At 44.4% G+C, this 18,883-nt stretch overlaps 1 protein-coding gene across 2 annotated transcripts in view; it reads left to right on the forward strand.

The window, feature by feature from the left end:
- The window catches only part of epoa (erythropoietin a), a 64,627-nt gene that overhangs the window by 18,674 nt on the left and 27,070 nt on the right, over positions 1–18,883 (forward strand). For both annotated transcript variants that reach the window (XM_043683548.2, XM_043683549.2), the window contains exon 3: positions 12,414–12,500. In XM_043683548.2, coding sequence (XP_043539483.1) covers positions 12,414–12,500 — 87 coding nt within the window. The remainder of the gene's footprint in view (positions 1–12,413; positions 12,501–18,883) is intronic.

An 18,883-nucleotide genomic window follows, 5' to 3' on the forward strand; every position in this document is an offset into this window, starting at 1 on the left:
ACTCCTCTGGAATGTGTCTTTTCATAAGTGCTTTAGGGGTTTGTATTCAGGCACCGGTGGTGGAGGTTTGATATACAAGGGCTCTGGATTAGTGGTGCTGGAAGAGCACAGCAGTTCAGGCAGCATCCAAGGAGCTTCGAAATTGACGTTTCGGGCAAAAGCCCTTCATCAGGAATAAAGGCAGTGAGCCTGGAGCGTGGAGAGATAAGCTAGAGGAGGGTGGGGGTTTGGCCGAACTGGTCCTCACCCTTAACAATTTCTCCTTTGAATCCTCCCACTCCCTCCAGACCAAAGGGGTAGCCATGGGCACACATATGGGCCCCAGCTATGTCTGTCTCTTTGCTGGCTACGTAGAGCAGTTGATCTTCCATAATTACACCGGCACTACTCCCCACCTCTTCCTCCGCTACATTGATGACTGCATTGGCGCCACCTCATGCTCCCGCGAAGTGGTTGAGCAATTCATCAACTTCACCAACACATTCCACCCTGACCTTAAATTTACCTGGACCATCTCTGACACCTCCCTCCCCTTTCTGGACCTCTCCATCTCCATTAATGACGACTTGACACTGGCATTTTTTACAAACCCACCGACTCCCACAGCTACCTGGATTACACCTCTTCCCACCCTACCTCTTGCAAAAATGACGTCCCGTATTCCCAATTCCTCCGCCTCCGCCGGATCTGCTCCCAGGAGGACCAGTTCCACCACAGAACACACCAGATGGCCTCCTTCTTTAGAGACCGCAATTTCCCTTCCCACGTGGTTAAAGATGCCCTCCAACGCATCTCGTCTACATCCCGCACCTCCGCCCTCAGACCCCACCCCTCCAACCGTAACAAGGACAGAACGCCCCTGGTGCTCACCTTCCACCGTACCATTCTTCGCGTAAACCAAATCATCCGCCGACATTTCCACCACCTCCAAACAGACCCCACCACCAGGGATATGTTTCCCTCCCCACCCCTTTCCGCCTTCCGCAAAGACCGTTCCCTCCGTGACTACCTGGTCAGGTCCACGCCCCCCTACGACCCACCCTCCCATCCTGGCACTTTCCCCTGCCACCGCAGGAACTGTAAAACCTGTGCCCACACCTCCTCCCTCACCTCTATCCAAGGCCCTAAAGAAGCCTTCCATGTCCATCAAAGTTTTACTTGCACATCCACTAATATCATTTATTGTATCCGTTGCTCCCGATGCGGTCTCCTCTACATTGGGGAGACTGGGCGCCTCCTAGCAGAACGCTTTAAGGAACATCTCCGGGACACCCGCACCAATCAACCACACCGCCCCGTGGCCCAACATTTCAACTCCCCCGCCCACTCTGCCGTGGACATGGAGGTCCTGGGCCTCCTTCACCACCACTCCCTCACCACCAGACGCCTGGAGGAAGAACGCCTCATCTTCCGCCTCGGAACACTTCAACCCCAGGGCATCAATGTGGACTTCAACAGTTTCCTCATTTCCCCTTCCTCCACCTCACCCTAGTTCCAAACTTCCAGCTCAGCACTGTCCCCATGACTTGTCTGGACTTGTCCTACCTGCCTATCTCCTTTTCCACCTATCCACTCCACCCTCTCCTCCCTGATCTATCACCTTCATCCCCTCCCCCACTCACCCAATGTACTCTATGCTACTTTCTCCCCACCCCCACCCTCCTCTAGCTTATCTCTCCACGCTCCAGACTCACTGCCTTTATTCCTGATGAAGGGCTTTTGCCCGAAACGTCGATTTCGAAGCTTCTTGGATGCTGCCTGAACTGCTGTGCTCTTCCAGCACCACTGATCCAGAATCTGGTTTCCAGCATCTGCAGTCATTGTTTTTACCTCATACGAGGGCTCTGGTTTATCCTGAACTTGTTTACTGTAGACCACTGTCACAGTGGCATTTCAAAGCCTGCTATTTCACAGATCAGAGACAAAAAAACTACAGGTGCTGGAATCCAACGTAGACAGGCAGGATGCTGGAAGAACACAGCAAGCCAGGCAGCATCAGGAGGTGGAAAACCTGAAACACTGACTTCTCCGCCTCCCGATGCTGCCTGGTTTGCTGTGTTTTTCCATCCTCCTGCTATTTTACAGGTCGCTGGTGGAATTTGCTGGTACATTTGCTTCCTTGATTCAAAGCATGTATCTGCTGGGAGATGTTGCTCCGATATTTATTCCACTTGGGGCTGAGAGGGACGGCGGGGAGAAGGTGGGTTGAACAGGTCACTATGGAGTTGGTAAATGAACAGGAGGATGAATGGTTTTAGGGTTTTTATCAGGGGTTTTCGGGGCAATGATGTTTTTGGGGACAGGAGTCAGGGGAAAGGTGTTGCGTTGAGGGTTCCAGTTTTGATGTGCATTGTTGCAACCAGAGGATTATCAACACGGTATGTGTGTGTATGACAGGCATAGAGTTGACTAATGCTTTCAGCTAATTTAACATGCTTGTGAACTCAGAGTTTGTTACCTCAGTGTCGATTGATTATAGCTGCCTCGGTCAGCACTTGAGCGCTGTCAGGTTCTCTTGCCAATGATGTGGATTGCAAAGTTGAGGCAGGGTTTCAGTGCTCTCTATTTACCCCACATCTAATCTGTTGCCCATCCACAACATTTCCTTCCGTGATCCTCAGTCTTTCCCCAATACCTTGTTGCCGTATGGCTACATATGAATATTTGAACATGGAACAGGAGTAGGCCATTTGGCCCTAGGAGCCTGCTGTGCTATTCAACAGGATCACCACTGACCTGATTGTAATCTGAGGTCCACACTCCAGAAAACACTGTAAATCTTTCACTGCTTTGCTGAACAAGAAGCTATCCAGCAGCTCTGCCTTAAAGACTTTTCTTTCATTCTGCCTTTTCAGGAAAAGAAAGTTTGAAAGACTCAGAAACCCCAGAGAAGTTTTTTTAAACCACATCTCTGTTTTATATGAGCGAACACTTGCTTTTAAACAATGAACCTCAGTTCTAGATTCTCCCATAAGAGGAAACATCAGCCCCACAATCGCTTTGTCCAGAACTCTCCATGTCTTGTCAAACCTGACATCAAAAGACAACCCAGGTGTTAGCCTGGTTAACCTTCTTTGAACTGTTTGCAATGCACTTACATCCTTCCTTAAATAAATTCTGTGTCTTACGATCTTATACTCCACAACCATGTGATGAAGGAGCAGCGCTCCGAAAGCTTCCAAATAAACCTGTTGGACTATCACCTGGTGTTGTGAGATTTTTAACTTCCTGAAATAAGTTAATCAATACTACGGTAGTCTCACCCGTGCACATGTGAACCATATGTTCCCAACTTTTATGTTCAATTTTCCTGGTCATAAATGATAACAATAACATTCTATTAGGTTTCCTATGCTGTCCCTGCATACTAACCTTACATTATTCTTGCACAAGGACATCCAGATCCATCTGCAATCTTTCACCATTTATATAATATGCTTCTTATTTATTCCTCCTGCCAACATGAACAATTTCACATTTTCCACATTAAATTCCATTTTTCCAGTTCTTTGCCTACTCACTTCCTGTCCTTTTTTTATAGCCTTCATTTATCCTCTTCACAACTTACTTTCCTACTTATCTTTGAGTCATCAGTTTTCTTTTTAATCATACCTGCAGTCCCTTCATCCAAATCATTTGTATAGATTGTAACCGGTTTGAGGTCAGAGCATCGATCCTTGTGGCACATCACTTGTTACATCCTGATGACCTGAAAAAAATCGATTAATGCTTACTCTCTGCTTTCTGTTAGCCAGCCAGTCTTCCATCCATGCCTTTGTGCTACCCCTACAGCATGAACCTTTATTCTCCACAATAACCTTTGATGTAGCACTTTACCAAATGCCTGTTGGAAACTGAAGTATGGTACATCCACAGGTTGTGGATGTGCGGATTCATATCCACATATTTTACTTCTACAACAAACTCCAGTAGATTGGTTAAACCTTTCCACAAAACCATGTTGACTCTGCCTGATTTCCATGAATCTATCTAAATGTCCTGCTATATCTTTGTTAATAACAGCTCCTAACATTTTTCCTTTGACAGATGTTAAGCTAACTGGCCTGCAGTTTCCTGCTGTCTACCTCCTCCCTTTTTGTTACCTTTCAACCTAATGGGACAGTCCCCAAATCTAGGGAATTTATAAAAAATAAAACCAATGCACCAACCATCTCACTGGCCACTTCCTTTAAGACCCAGGAAGAAGTCTATCAGGCCCCTGACCCAGAGCTCCAACAATTTATTGTATACCACTTCTGTAGTGATTATAATTGTTCTGAGTTCTTCCCTTCATTTCATTTACTGATTTATCACTACTTCTGGCTGTTACTTGTATCCTATATCGTGAAGGATAATGCAAAATTCCAAATCAATTCATCTGCCATCTCTTTTCCTTTGTCAATTCTCCTTACTCACTTCCTATAGGACCAATGCTGACTTTGTTAATTCTTGAATTTTAAATATTTTTAAAAACTTTTATTATCGGTTTTTATATTTCTGATAGGATTTCTCTCATACTCTACCTGTCCATCTTCCTTCCCATCTATCCGCTCCACCCCCCCCCCCCTCCAACTATCACCATCACCCCTCCCTTCATCTACCTATCACACTGTCAGCTACCTTCCCCCAGCCCCAACCCTCTCCCATTTATCTCTCCACCCCCTCGGCTCACAGCCTCATTCCTGATGAAGGGGTTTTGCCCGAAACGTTGATTCTCCTGCTCCTCGGATGCTGCCTGACCTGCTGTGCTTTTCCAGCACCACATTCTCGACTCTAATCTCCAGCATCTGCAGTCCTCCCTTTCACCAAACATGGAAGGGGTGTCCATCCCTTAGAGTTTTTCTTACTTGGAATGTATCTATTCTGTAATATACACATAAATGTCTACCACAACATCTCTATTGACCTGCCTTTTAACTTAATTTGTCAATTTATTTTAGCAAGGTTGGCATTCATCCTCTCATAGTTGCTCTTATTAAATTGAAAAATATTGTTTTGGAGCCAATCTCCCCTTCAAGGTGAAAGTAAAATTCAATCATATTATGGTCAATTAAAGACACTTTCGCTATGAGATAATTAAGTAATCCTATCTCACTGCACAGTACCAAATCTAGTATAGCCTGGTTAGGTTCAGAAAGAACTTTTCTAATACAATATCCTGAAAGTATTCTACGAGCTTCTCATTCAAGATATCTTTGCTCATCTGACTTTTCCAGTCTATGTGTATATTAAAATCACCCGTGATTATCGCCACACGTTTCTGTCAAGCTCCCATTATTTCTTCCTTTATTGCTAAAATATAATATGCATTCAGATGTAGAGCCTTTAGTTTTATTCTTCTTGTAAATGCCAGTCTCTTCGAGGTTTATTCCTCGATATATACTCTCTACCCCTTTCTGTCACTGTCTATTATTTCCAGTATTAATTCTGCTCTCTTTGTCTTTGATTTACATCTTTCCAATTGTGATCCCTTTCCTCTGCTATTCTGTTTAACATCCTATTTCCTTAGTAACCTGGCTTACAACAGCATTGAACCCAACATGGTATAGATGCAACTTTCTCCAGCATGTGGCTAGACAATGTCCCCTCCACTGGCCTTTCCATATGTTACATTTCACCAGCTACAGGCCAGCGAGAATGCTATAACTTTGTTGTTGACCCCCTGAGGCTCACATCGGCATTAGGATTATCCCTGACAAGTTCTAATGTAGCATAGGAGTCATAGCAGTCATAGATCATAGGGAGTCATTGATCATTGGATCATAGGAGTCATTTGGCCCTTTGAGTCTACTCCAGCATTCAACCAGACCATGGCTGATTTACCTCAATGCCAATTTCCCCTATTATGTGTTGATGTCTTTAAATACCTAGAAGTTTATTCCTTTTTCTCTTGAACATATTCAATAATGGTCCCTCCATAGCTGTCTGGGGTGAGGAATCCTGAAGATTCACTACCATCTGAGTGAAGAGAGAAATTTCAATCCTGAATGGCTTACCCCTTGCTCTGAGACTGCCCTGGTTCGAGACTCCCAGCCAAGGGGAAACATTTCCTTCCTGAACCGACCTTGTCAAGCCCTTTAAATATTTTGTGCACTTGTTGTACCCCAGAGAATTCCTACTTCAAGCATTCATTCCTCACTTTGATATTCACCACAGGCCTTGACTTTTCTCCCCCTCCCCCATTTCCACCCAATCATGGTGATCCTTCTTCATCTCTAATATTGGCTCACAGCTTCCCCTCCTCCAGTTTTGGTTCACATTGACTCAGCACCACTTGCACTGAACCCCCTCTGAATTTCACCGTGCCCGCTCCCTCTCTGATGTAGACTTTGGATCCAAAGAAAGACAATAATGAGGAAAGACTGAGCATCATGGATCAACAAAGGGATTTGAATGTTCACATAAACAAATCATTAAACCTGAGTGTACAAAGATGTTAAAGATGAACGGAATGCAGCCTTTATCACTTCAGGGCTGGGATACAAATAATACATTTTTGTGGAATCTCCCAGGAACCTGAGTAATGTGGGCTCTGATAGGATTTGTAGCAAAATTGCACAACAAATCTGGCAAGGCCTATCTCAACTTCGGGAGCAGCTCGCTGCATCATTTGTGCACTTGCTGAGTGGTGAAATGAATGTCTTGCAAGGCAGCGGTCTTGCAAGCTAGATATTGTGAATTCTTGACATGGAAATCAGAGAAGGTACATGGTGACTTCAGCTCACCACTGGCTTGCACAGCACCAGATAGCATCTCAAGGTATGAACCATGGACATCAGCTCCATACAGCCCTTGACAATGGATATTGACAGTTGATACTTACCAACCCGTCACTATCCCATTGCCATCTCTCAGGTTCACTTGCAGGTCACTCAGGAAGCACAGGCTTGCTTTGTGGGATACACCAGCGACCAGCATTTGGATACTCTGCATGCAGCGACAGACAAACAACTCTTCCTAATAAAGGGCTTTTGCCCAAAACGTGCATTTTCCTGCTCCTCGGATGCTGCCTGACCTGCTGTGCTTTTCCAGCACCACTCTAATCTTGACTCTGATTTCCAGCATCTGCAGTCCTCACTTTTGCCAACTCCTAGATTGGACCAGGTGCAGGCAGGGTAGAGATATACGACCCAACCACTGCTGAGTGTCCTAAGAGGAGATTTCTGAGGGGCCTGCATGTAGTCCCTCTTCTATCCTGGTGAGCCTTGGCATCGCACTAGCTTCTTCTGATGAAAGAACACCTCCAGTATGCATTAGGCCAATGCTGTTGTCGCCATGTTTATAGTCCTGAGGACTAGTGGCTGGGATGCTGGAGTGTGGGTATATGCACCTCTCCAGCAGCCCTTGAGGGGGCTGGAGCAACCTCTCCATAGAGACAACCAGATAGTTGCATGGTCAGGGCAGCTGGGCCCCACAGCACAGCTGCACTCCTGCAGCCTCTGCAAATCAGGGCCTTTGCATCCTACATACCTATCTACTAGCCCTGTCCCTCACTGGACATGTGGACAAAGTTCCTGACTGCACACACCACAGGATCCTCTCTGTCTGGATCCTCTGAGTGCTAGTGGCATGGACCATTTTCTTCCTCAGCCAGCTGCAGAACTGTCTCCATGAAGTGGTCCCCAACTTTCTAGCGCTAACATTCTCACTTCGGAGTCAGTACGAGCTTGTAGGGAATGAGGCTGTGAGGGGAACTGAGAGAAGATGTTGCAAACAATAGTGGGAGTGGGTAGCACAAGAGCCTTGCTGGGAAGCAGGTGTAGTGCCACAGTTAGTGAGTGAGGGGTAGCAGAGAGATGCTCGTGATAGGAGTGGAGAAGATCGTTGACCTTCTTGTGACACTGTTGGCTATTCCTCCACACCGTGGAGACTACACTGAACTGGGTAGTGACCTTGGATCAGGCTGTTAGGGTGTGGTGTCATGGCCATCTCTGCTGCTCCTCTGGGAAGAGGACAACAATCCTCTGCCAGTATCTCCAACACCATCTTCCTCTTCTCTGAATTCTTACACTGTCTGTCACTGAGCAGGGCAGCGTCAGAATGCAAGAGTCCAAGGTACACATTGGCCTTTAAATATGGTACCAAAGATATTGGTTTATCAGCTGATTGGTAAGTTGTTCTGGGAACAGTCTTGGCAAGATGGGGCTAGAATGGTTCAGGAGAGATGCCAGAAAGGTAGTTAATGAATGAGATGAGTTTGGTAAGATACAGCGAGATGGCTTGCTAGGCCTTGAGGTGAAAGACCCTCCAAAAAACTTGACACAATTTGCACTTCACCAAAAAAAATGCAAAGTTCATCCCACACCTTCAGCTGTATGGAGCCTGTCCTCGGATGCTGCCTGAACTGCTGTGCTCTTCCAGCACCACTAATCCAGAATCTGGTTTCCAGCATCTGCAGTCATTGTTTTTACCTGTATGGAGCCTTGGTAGACTCCATTTGGAATACTGCATTCAGCTTAACATGCTGAACAGGAGGCACAATGGTGGGGAGAAGGTATGGCAGTGGTAATGTCACCAGACTAACAGGCCAAAGGCTCTGGGTAAATGGGCTCAAATCTGATAAGCAGCTGGTGAAATTTAAATTCAGTTCTTCTAGTTCTGTCGCCATAGTCTTACCAGACCATAGGGGCTGCTGTCTTATTAGAGAGAAGTGACTGGTGGTGATTTAGCCTGAAGGCCACCAGACCTCAGGCAAGGGAAGAGGTTGAGAAGGAGAATCCCTCATGGTAACCTCAAGCCAGTGATGGGAATTGAGCCCACGCTGTTGGCATCACACTGCTGTGTAAACCCCTGGAAGTGAAAGCTAGTTTCAGTCCTGGCGACCATGACAACAATCATTGATTTGTTTTTGTTACAAACACTCTGGTTCACTAATGCCATTTACGGAAGGAAATCTGCCATCCTAACTTGGTCTGGCTTACATGTGACTCCAGATCCACAGCAATGTGGTTACGTCTTAGCTGCTCCAAGAAATTGACAAGCAAGTGTACATGTATTTGGAAATGCAAGGACTGATTAGGGATGGCTTTGTGCGTGGAAAATCATGTCTCACAAACTTGATTGAGCGTTTTTGAGTAAGTAGCAAAGATGATTGATGAGGGCAGAGTGGTAGATGTGATCCATATGAACTTCAGTAAGGCATTTGACAAGGTTCCCCATGGGAGACTGATTAGCATGGTTAGATCTCTCGAAATACAGGGAGAACTAGCCATTTGGATACAGAATTGGCACAAAGGTAGAAGACAGAGGGTGGTGGTGGAGGATTGTTTTTCAGACTGGAGGCCTGTGACCAGCTGAGTGCCACAAGGATGGGTGCTGGGTCCTCTACTTTTGGTCATTTACATAAATGATTTGGATGCGAGCATAAGATGTACAGTTAGTAAGTTTGCAGATGACACCAAAATTGGAGGTGTAGTGGAAGGATGTCGTGAAACTTGAAAGGGGTCAGAAAAGATTTACAAGGATGTTGCCAGGGTTGGAGGATTTTTGAGCTACAGGGTGAGGCTGAACAGGCTGGGGCTGTTTTCCCTGGAGCGTCAGAGGCCGAGAGGTGACCTTATAGAGGTTTACAAAATTATAAGGGGCATGGATAGGGTAAGTAGGCAAAGTCTCTTCCCTGGGGTCGGAGAGTCCAGAACTAGAGGGCATAGGTTTAGGGTGAGATGGGAAAGATATAAAAGAGACCTTTTTCACATAGAAGGTGGTATGTGTATGGAATGGGCTGCCAGAGGAAGCGGTGGAGGCTGGTACAATTGCGACATTTAAGAGGCATTTGGATGGGTATATGAATAGGAAGGGTTTGGAGGGATATGGGCAGGGTGCTGGCAGGTGGGACCAGATTGGGTTGGGATATCTGGTCGGCATGGACGGGTTGGACCGAAGGGTCTGTTTCCATGCTGTACATCTCTGTGACTCTATGACTCTAAGTCATTCGGTTCAAGGGCAATTAAAGATGGGCAATAAAATGCTGACCTTCCCAGCAACACCCACATTCCAAGAAAGAATGGAGAAAAGGAAATAATACATTGGCCTTGGTGGGCATGCCACACAGTTTCTACAAAGTGATACCAGACCTTAAAGAGTGAAATAACAAGTACTGCATGCAAAGATATGGTTCATATTCCCTTTAGTTTTGAAGTGTGATGGTTGATCTGACAAAACTGTTAACATGGTTCAAGTCCCAACAGCACCGAGATGTCATAACATGTCTGACTATTAAAAATATTTTTCTGATGAATGCTTTCTGTAGGGTAGAAAAAACTTCTCACGAATGGTGAAAACCAAAATGGGGTTATCGCAACCTTAAAATTAGAACTCAGCCACTGAAGACCACAGTCGACGAACACTGTTCACATAATCGGTCAGAGAAATCTGATCCTCTCACTCCCAAAAGCTTACCACGGTTTTCACAATTTTCCACATGGAATTTAACTGATTTTATTAGGCAAGGGAATTGAGAGACAGGGAACATAGGAAAGAATTGAATGACAGATCAGCCACAATCTTATTGAATGGCAGAACAAACTGCGGGGCTTACTCATGTTCCCACATTCCTGTGCTGCCTCTCTGAGTACTTCCTCTCCACAACATGACCTTTCCTTTCCTCCCCCAGCCCACGCGCTATCCACTCAATTTCAAAACTCTGTAAGATACTGTGAAATGACTTTCTTTACAGATTGAGCTTTATGGAAAGATAAATTGTTGCTGTAGTAGAGTGCTCAGCTGGTGAGCATACATGAATTATCCCTCTACATGTTAATATAGCACTTAAATTTGAGAGTGCGCTACAAAGACCAGCAAGGAGGTCAAGCAGCATTACATTCTGCGATCAAAATCAGACCCTGAGTGCAACATGGCCGCACTCTCCTACTGCCTCTTCCCCTCTTCCTGACAGATGCTGAACACCACTCCCAGGTGTCTCTTGCATATCCTGTGATTCAGTTAAAATCACAGGAATGAAGACAGCCTGGGCACGAAAAGGGACAGTGGTTAATCCACAAAAGTCCTTGTAAAACAGGCAATTGTTTTAGTACTGCTATCACTGACTCAAAGTTTGACTCTGCTGTGTGGGAGAAGCACGTCGCTGTCACGCTGTTGCACCTCTCCCAGGTGTGAAAGCTCACAAAGCACCTCCAGCAGCAGAAATGGACCAGCCGTGTAAATACAGTGTGTGCAGGAGCAGGCCAGAAGCTAGGAATTCTGCAGTGAGTAACTCACCTCCTGACTCCCCAAAGCCTGTCCACCATCAACAAGGCACCAATCAGGAGTGTGGATCAGTGCAGCTCCAACAATACTCAGTTAGCTTGACATTATCCAAGACAAAGCAGTCTGCCTGATTGCTACCACATCCACATTCTTCAACAGAGAATGTTGGAGAAACAACAAGTCTGGCAGCAGCTGTGGAGAGAATAACAGAGTTCACGTTTAGAGTTTGGTTGATCATCTAACTCAATGCCACTTACCTATAGGAAAGAACAGTCCTAAAGTGTCATACTTAAAACTGGTATGCATTTGTTTCTCTATTTCTATCCACAGATACTGCCACACCTGATGACTTTCTCCAGCATTCTGAGGGTCTGCTTCAGATTTCCAGTATCCACAGTATTTTGCTTTTATAAACAGCCATACAGCACAGAAACACACCCTTCGGTCCAATCAATTCACACTGACCATGGTCCCTAACTAAACTAGTCCCACCTGCCTGCGCTTGGCTCATATCCTTCCAAACCTTTCCTATTCATGTAGTTATCCAAATGTCTTTTAAATATTGTAACTGTACCCACATCCACCACTTTCTCTGGCAGTTCATTCGCACACGAACCACTCTCTACGTCAAAAAAGTTTCCCTTCACGTCCTTTTTAAATCATTCTCCTCCCACCACAGTTTCAGCAGTGTGTACCATCTACAAGATACACTGCAGCAACTTACTTCAGCCTTCCAGACCCAGGACTTCCACATAGGAAGATAAGGTCAGCAGATCAATGGGAACTGCACCACCTGTAAGTGCCCTCCAAGCAACGTACCATCGCGACTTGCAAATATGTCACCACTCCTTCACTGTTGCAAGGTCAAAATCCTGGAACTCCTTTCTTGAGTGTTCCTACATCACATGGATTACAGTGGTTGAAGAAGACAGTTCACCACCACTTTCTCAAGGGATAATTAGGATGGACATTAAATGCAGGCCAAACCAGTGATGCTCACAACACAGGAAAAAAAAAGTGCTTCATATCAGCACTCTAAAACAACCAATTGTTAATTTTAAGATTGTAGGATTTACAATTGGAAACCTTTCACCAATGTCCTGTGACCTACTCCTAAGGTTTTTCTCTCAAGGTGAGGATTTGAAACTGAGTGTCAATAGGTGAGGAGAGACTGGTTCTTTGCCTGACTGTGATATCCTTCCATTTAGAAACAGTGTGAGGAAGCCTGCACCCTCCCAGGAAACTTCACTCTTCCAAAAACCAATGTCAACTACAGAGAATGGGAAACAAAAGACGTAAGTTGGTATTCTGTTCATGATTCTTTCCGATAAGCATATAAGTGGAATGGTATCTGGCTGGTCATCAACTTAAGGCTATCAATTCTAGTCCAAATCTTATCTGACTGGCCTGGAATTCTGACCAACTGGGGCAAGACTTCTGCTTAATTCAGGGAAAAAGAATGTGAAATAGGTTTAGAATAGAATAAAATTAAGTTGCTAGAACAGGACAGCTTTGCGTCTCCCCTACAATTGGCCCTAATTTCAGGTTGGAAGTAAAAGAGGAATGTTGACTCCTGCTGTGGCTAGGGCGAATGTCTTCATAATTTGCATTTGTCTACAGCATGATGCACACCTTTTGGGATTAGATTACTTACAGTGTGGAAACAGGCCCTTCGGCCCAACAAGTCTACACCGCCCCGCCGAAGCATAACCCACCCATTCCCCTACATTTACCCCTTACCTAACACTACGGGCAATTTAGCATGGCCAATTCACCTGACCTGCACATCTTTGGACTGTGGGAGGAAACCGGAGCACCCGGATGAAACCCACGCAGACACGGGGAGAACGTGCAAACTGCACACAGTCAGTCGCCTGAGGAATTGAACCCAGGTCTCTAGCGCTGTGAGACAGTAGTGCTAACCATTGTGCCACCGTGCCGCCCACTGCATTTCCTATAAAAGCTATACTTGATACAAGCAGATGCTTGGTCAGATGTTCTCTTCAACCCATTTTACATTGTTCCCTTGCATCTGGTTTTCACTAAGCCCATTGTGGTAAGGAGGAAGGGCATTTAAGAATTGGACATGTGGTGTGTCACTGGTGTGTCACTGTTGATCTTAAGTCAAGCCCGAGTGATTAAGTGAAAACCTTCACTAATGAGCATCTGATGCAAAATGTCTCATCTTAGTTCACAGTAGTTGTGGAACCACTACACAAAGCTGCCTCTACTTTGATTGCAAAAGTGAGGACTGCAGGTACTGGAGATTAGAGTCGAGAGTGTGTGCTGGAAAAGCACAGCAAGTCAGGCAGCATCCGAGGAGCAGGAGAATTGACATTTCGGGCAAAAGCCCTTCATCAGAAATTCCTGCTGTCAACTCTCCTGCTGTTCGAATGCTGCCTGACCTGCTGTGCTTTTCCAGCACCACACTCTCGACTCTACTTTGATTCTTGTTGAGTCCAGCTTGCTTTAAATCTGGTTGAATAATACTTGAACATTATAGATGCTATAACCATAGGAAAACCTCAGTTATAGGTAATTAGAGATGCTTAAACTGTATTAAAAGCAATTGCAATTTCAATGATCAGAAAATATGCTTAAAATGTAATATTTTCCATTCATTTTACTGTAATGAGGGTCTTCTTGATGAGACCAGTTATTTTCAGCGACATAGCAGCTTTTGTTTACATATCAGCTTTACCACAATACAAAATCTCAATGTGCTTCACAGAGGCACAGAAAAACTTTTCTGCAGCTGTCAGTGAGACATCAGGATGGTGTTTGCCTCCCTGGTGCCAGGGTCAAGGATGTCTCGGAGACAGTATAGAGTATTTTGAAAGGGGAAGGTGACCAGCAGAAGGGTATTGTACACGTCGGTACCAATGAAATAGGTTGTGAAAGGGATGAGGTTCTTCAGAGAGAATATAGGAAACTAGGCAGGAGATTAATAAGTAAGTCCTCGAGGGGACTAATATCTGGACTACTACTGGTGCCACGTGCTAGTAAGAGAGGAATGGAAGAATGGGAGGTTGAAGAGCTGGTGCAGGGGTCAAGGATTCACCCTTTAGGATCATTGAGATCTCTTCATGGGTAGAACCAACTTGTATGGTTCTCCCTGAATTGGAATGGGACTAATATCCTTGAGGGAGATTTGCTCATGCTACTCAGGTGGCTTTAAATCAGTAAGGGGTTTGGTGGGAACCAAAGCGATAGTGAGAAAGAGGAAAAGCTGAGGCTGGTACAGGCGATAAGGGAAGCAAGTCAAATAGTCAAGGCAGACGAGAGCTTGGCAGAGAACGAGATAGGACCGATAAATTAGACTGCATTTATTTCACTGCAAAATGTCTGACAGGTAAGACAGATGAACTCAGGGCATATTTGGGAACATGGGACTGGGATATTATAGCTATTCCAAACGTGACTTAAGGACGGACAGGACTGGCAGCTTAATATTCTAGGGTATTATTACTATTAGAAGGATAAAAAAGGAGGCAAAAGAGGAGTACTCCAAATGGGGCCTAACAGAGCTTTATAAAGTCTCAGCAGCACAACGGTGCTTTTATATTCCAACCCTCTTGAGATAAATGACAACATTGCATTCGCTTTCTTAATCATGGACTCAACCTGCATGTTTACCTTTAGAGAATCCTCTTCTAGCACTCCCAGATCCCTTTGTACTTTGGCTTTACGAATTTTCTCACCGTTTAGAAAGTAGTCCATGCTTGTACTCTTTTTTCCAAAGTGCAAGACCTCGCATTTGCTCACATTGAATTCCATCAGCCATTTCCTGGACCACTCTTCCAAATTGTCTACACATGAAAGAAGTGAAACTATCACTGTATTCTAACAGATGAAATGCTTAACAGACAATCAATTTTTCAATGTATAATTTCAGTTACATCACACTGCAAATTTTTGCTATATATTCTGTGTTACGATTGAGCCCTCCACAATCACCTGATGAAGGAGCGTCGCTTCGAAAGCTAGTGTGCTTCCAAGTAAACCTGTTGGACTATAACCTGCTGTTGTGTGATTTTTAACTTTGTACACCCCAGTCCAACACCGGCATCTCCAAATCTTAAATATACTCAGTGACCTGGCCTCCACAGCCTTCTGTGGCCATGAATTCCACAGATACACCACTCTCTGGCTAAAGAAGTTTCTCCTAATCTCTGTTCTAAAGGTTCTTCCCTTTACTCTTAGGCCGTTCCCCTGGGTCCTCACCTCTCCTGCCAATGGAAACATCTTCCCAACGTCCACTCTGTCCAGGCAGTTCAGTGACTTTCAATCAGATCTCCCCTCATCGTTCTAAACTCCACGGCGTATAGTCCCAGAGTCCTCAAACATTCCTCATCTGTTAAGCCTTACATTCCTGGGATCATTCTCAGGAACCTCCTCTGAATCCGCTCCAGGGCCAATACATTTTTCCTGAGGTATGGGGCCCAAAATTGTCACAATATTCTAAATGTGGTCTGACCCATGCCTTGTAAAGCCTCAGCAGTACAGCCCTGTTTTTATATTCTAGATGAATGACAACGTTGTATTTGCCTTCCTAACTACTGACTTAACCTGCATGTTTACCTTAAGAGAAACCTGGACTAGGATTCCCAAATCCCTTTGCACTTCCGACTTCCGGATTTTCTCCCCATTAAGAGAATAGTCCATGCCTCTATTCTTCCTACCAAAGTGCATGGCCTCACACTTTCCCACATTGTATTTCATCTGCTACTTCTTTGTCCACTCTCCTAACCTATATAAATCCTTCTGCAGCCTCCCCACCTCCTAAATACTACCTGCCCCTCCACCTATCTTTGTATCATCTGTAAACATAGCCAGAGTGCCCTCAGTTCCTTCATCCAGATCACTAATGTATAAAGTGTCAATGGGGGAGCACTTTGGACAATTCTATTAGTTTTAAAATAGTTGTGGAAAAGAATAGAACTGATTAAAAAGTTAAAGTTCTAAATTAGAGTAAGGCTAATTTTGATGATATGAGACAGGACCTTTCAAAAGTTCATTGGGGAGGCTATTCGCAGGTAAAGGGATGATTGGGAAGTGAGAAGCCTTTAAAAATGGGAGAACATGAGAGTTTAGAGACGGTATATTCCTGTTAGTGTGAAGGGCAAGGCTGGTAGGTATAGGAAATGCTGGATAATTAGAGAAAATGAGACTCTGGTCAAGAAAAAGGAGGCATATGGTAGGAATAGACATCTAGGATTCAGTAAATCTGGTAATAGATGGGTGTAAGGGCAGTAGGAATATACTTAAGTGGGAAATTAGGAGGGCAAAAAGGGGACATGAAATAGCTTTGCAAATACAGTTAAGGAGAATCCAAATATTACACATTAATTGCAAAAGAGTAACTAGGGAGAGAATAGGACTTCTTGAAGATCAACGTGGTCATCTATGTGTATAGAACCTAGGAGATGGGTGAGATACTAAACTAAAATTTTTGTGTGGGCAATAATGTCTGTCTTACTTGACTGAGTTTTTTGAAGAGTTGACAAAGAAGATTGTTATGGCAAAATGGTGGACCTTGTCTATATGAACTTCAGCAAAATGTTTGACAAGGTTCCACATGGTAGACTAGTTAGCAAGGTTAGATTACATGGGATCTAGGGGGAGCTAGCCAATTGGATACAAAATTGGCTTGAAGGTAGGAGACAGAAAGTAGTGGTAGAGGGTTTCTTTTTGGACTGGAGGCCTGTGTTCAGTGGTGTGAACACAAGGATGAGTATGCGTTCGCTGCTTTTTGTCATTTATGTAAATAATTTGGATGTGAATATAGGAGGCATGGTTATTAAGTTTGCAGATGACACCAAAATAAGTGGTGTAATGGACAGTGAAGAAGATTATTTTAAAGTACAAAGACACCTAGATCAGATGAGCCAATGAGTGGCAGATGGATTTTACCTTCGATAATTGTGAGGTGTTGGATTTTGGTAAGGCAAACTATGACATGACTTGTACCATTTATGGTATGGCACTGGAGAATGTTGCCTAACAGAGACCTAGAGGTACAGGTGTACTGTTCTATGAAAGTGAAATTGCCGGTAGACAGGGTGGTGAAGAAAATGTTTGGCATGTTTGCCTTCATTGGTCATTGCATTGAGTATAGGACTTTGAGTGGTCATGTTGTGGCTGTACAGTACATTGGTGAGGCCACTTTTAAAATACTGTGTTCAATTCTAGTCACTCTTCTATAGGAAGGATGTTGTTAAACTTGAGAGGGTGTGGAAAAGATGTACAAGGATGTTGCTGGAACTGGAGGGTTTGAGTTATAGGGAAGGGCTTAATAGGCTAGGGCTTTTTTCCTCTGGAGCTTTGGAGGCTGAGAGGTGACCTTATAGAGGTTTATAAAATCATGAGGGGCATGGATAGGGTGAATAGCCAAAGTCTTTTATCCAGGGTATGGGAATCCAAAACTAGAGGACATAAGTGAGAGGTGAAATGTTTAAAAAGGACCTGAGGAGTAGGCGTTTTACACAGAAAGTGGTGTGTGTATGGAACAAGCTGCCAGAGGACGTTGTGGAGGCAGGTACAACATTTGCAAGGCATCTGTATGGGTATATGAATAGGAAGGGTTTAGAGGGATAACTAGAAGGAAATACTGGCAAATGGAACTAAGTCAGATTGGCATGTCGGGTCGGTGCAGACGAGTTGGACTGAAGGGTCTGTTTCTGTGCTTGAAATAATTGCGTAGAGACCAGTATCCCATCACCAAGTCACCCTTTATTTACATGTGTACAGCACACTGGCTGTGGCTAGTCTCCCTTAAGCCAGTCCCTTAAGTGAGGAGATTCTGAATCTCCTGTTTATATCTGTCAGCCAAGGTTCCCTAATTGGCCCAAGTTAACCGCCCCAATCAAAGATCTCATAGTCAATAAGATCCACCTGATTCCATTCACTAGAGTGCAGTATGGCTCTATGACTCTAGAAGTGTTGTAAATCAAAATCTGACTGCAAACCAATTAATCTCCCTCAGTCCCAGCATATTGCAATTAGTACAGGTAATCAAGCAAGGAAAGAGAGACTGAGGCAGAGAGAGAAAACAGTGAACTCGAGGCCAGTTAGCCTGACATCAATCATCGAGAGAATGTTTGGAATCCCTTAAGGAAGTCTCAACAACCCACTTTCAGAGCTTAGTACTCCAGGTAGCTGAAGGCATGGCCACTGATGGTAGAATGACTAAAATTGGGAATGCCCAATGGCCAGAATTAGAGGAGCACAGAGATCCAGAAGGTAGCAGATCAAACAAAGTCAGCATGGTTTTAAAAAGGGGAAAGCATGTTTGCCAAAATTTATTGGAATTTTGAGGATACAATTAATAAAAAAGATAAAGGAGAACCGGTATAAACTTGTATTCCAAAATACATCTAATGAAGTGCCACACCGGAGATCGATACATAAGTGAAGGGCTCATGGAGTTTTGGCTAATATTTCAACATGGATAGTGGAGTCATTTTTAGGGATCAGAGCATAGAGATAAATGGATATTTTCAAGTTGGCAGGTTGTGACTAGTGTAGTGCCACATGTTTCAGTTCTGGGATGGTTTAAAGTGAAATGGAAATGTAACGTGAGGAGAATGCAAAAAAGCTATGAGCAGATTAATTGAGTACGCAATGAGGTATTTTAAAGAATCTAATGTGGGAAAATGTGAGGTTATTCATTTTGGTC

This window comes from Chiloscyllium plagiosum, unplaced genomic scaffold, assembly GCF_037043375.1.
Source record: "Chiloscyllium plagiosum isolate Xiang-an unplaced genomic scaffold, Cpla_swu_hap1 HiC_scaffold_44, whole genome shotgun sequence".
NCBI classification, from domain to species: domain Eukaryota; kingdom Metazoa; phylum Chordata; class Chondrichthyes; order Orectolobiformes; family Hemiscylliidae; genus Chiloscyllium; species Chiloscyllium plagiosum.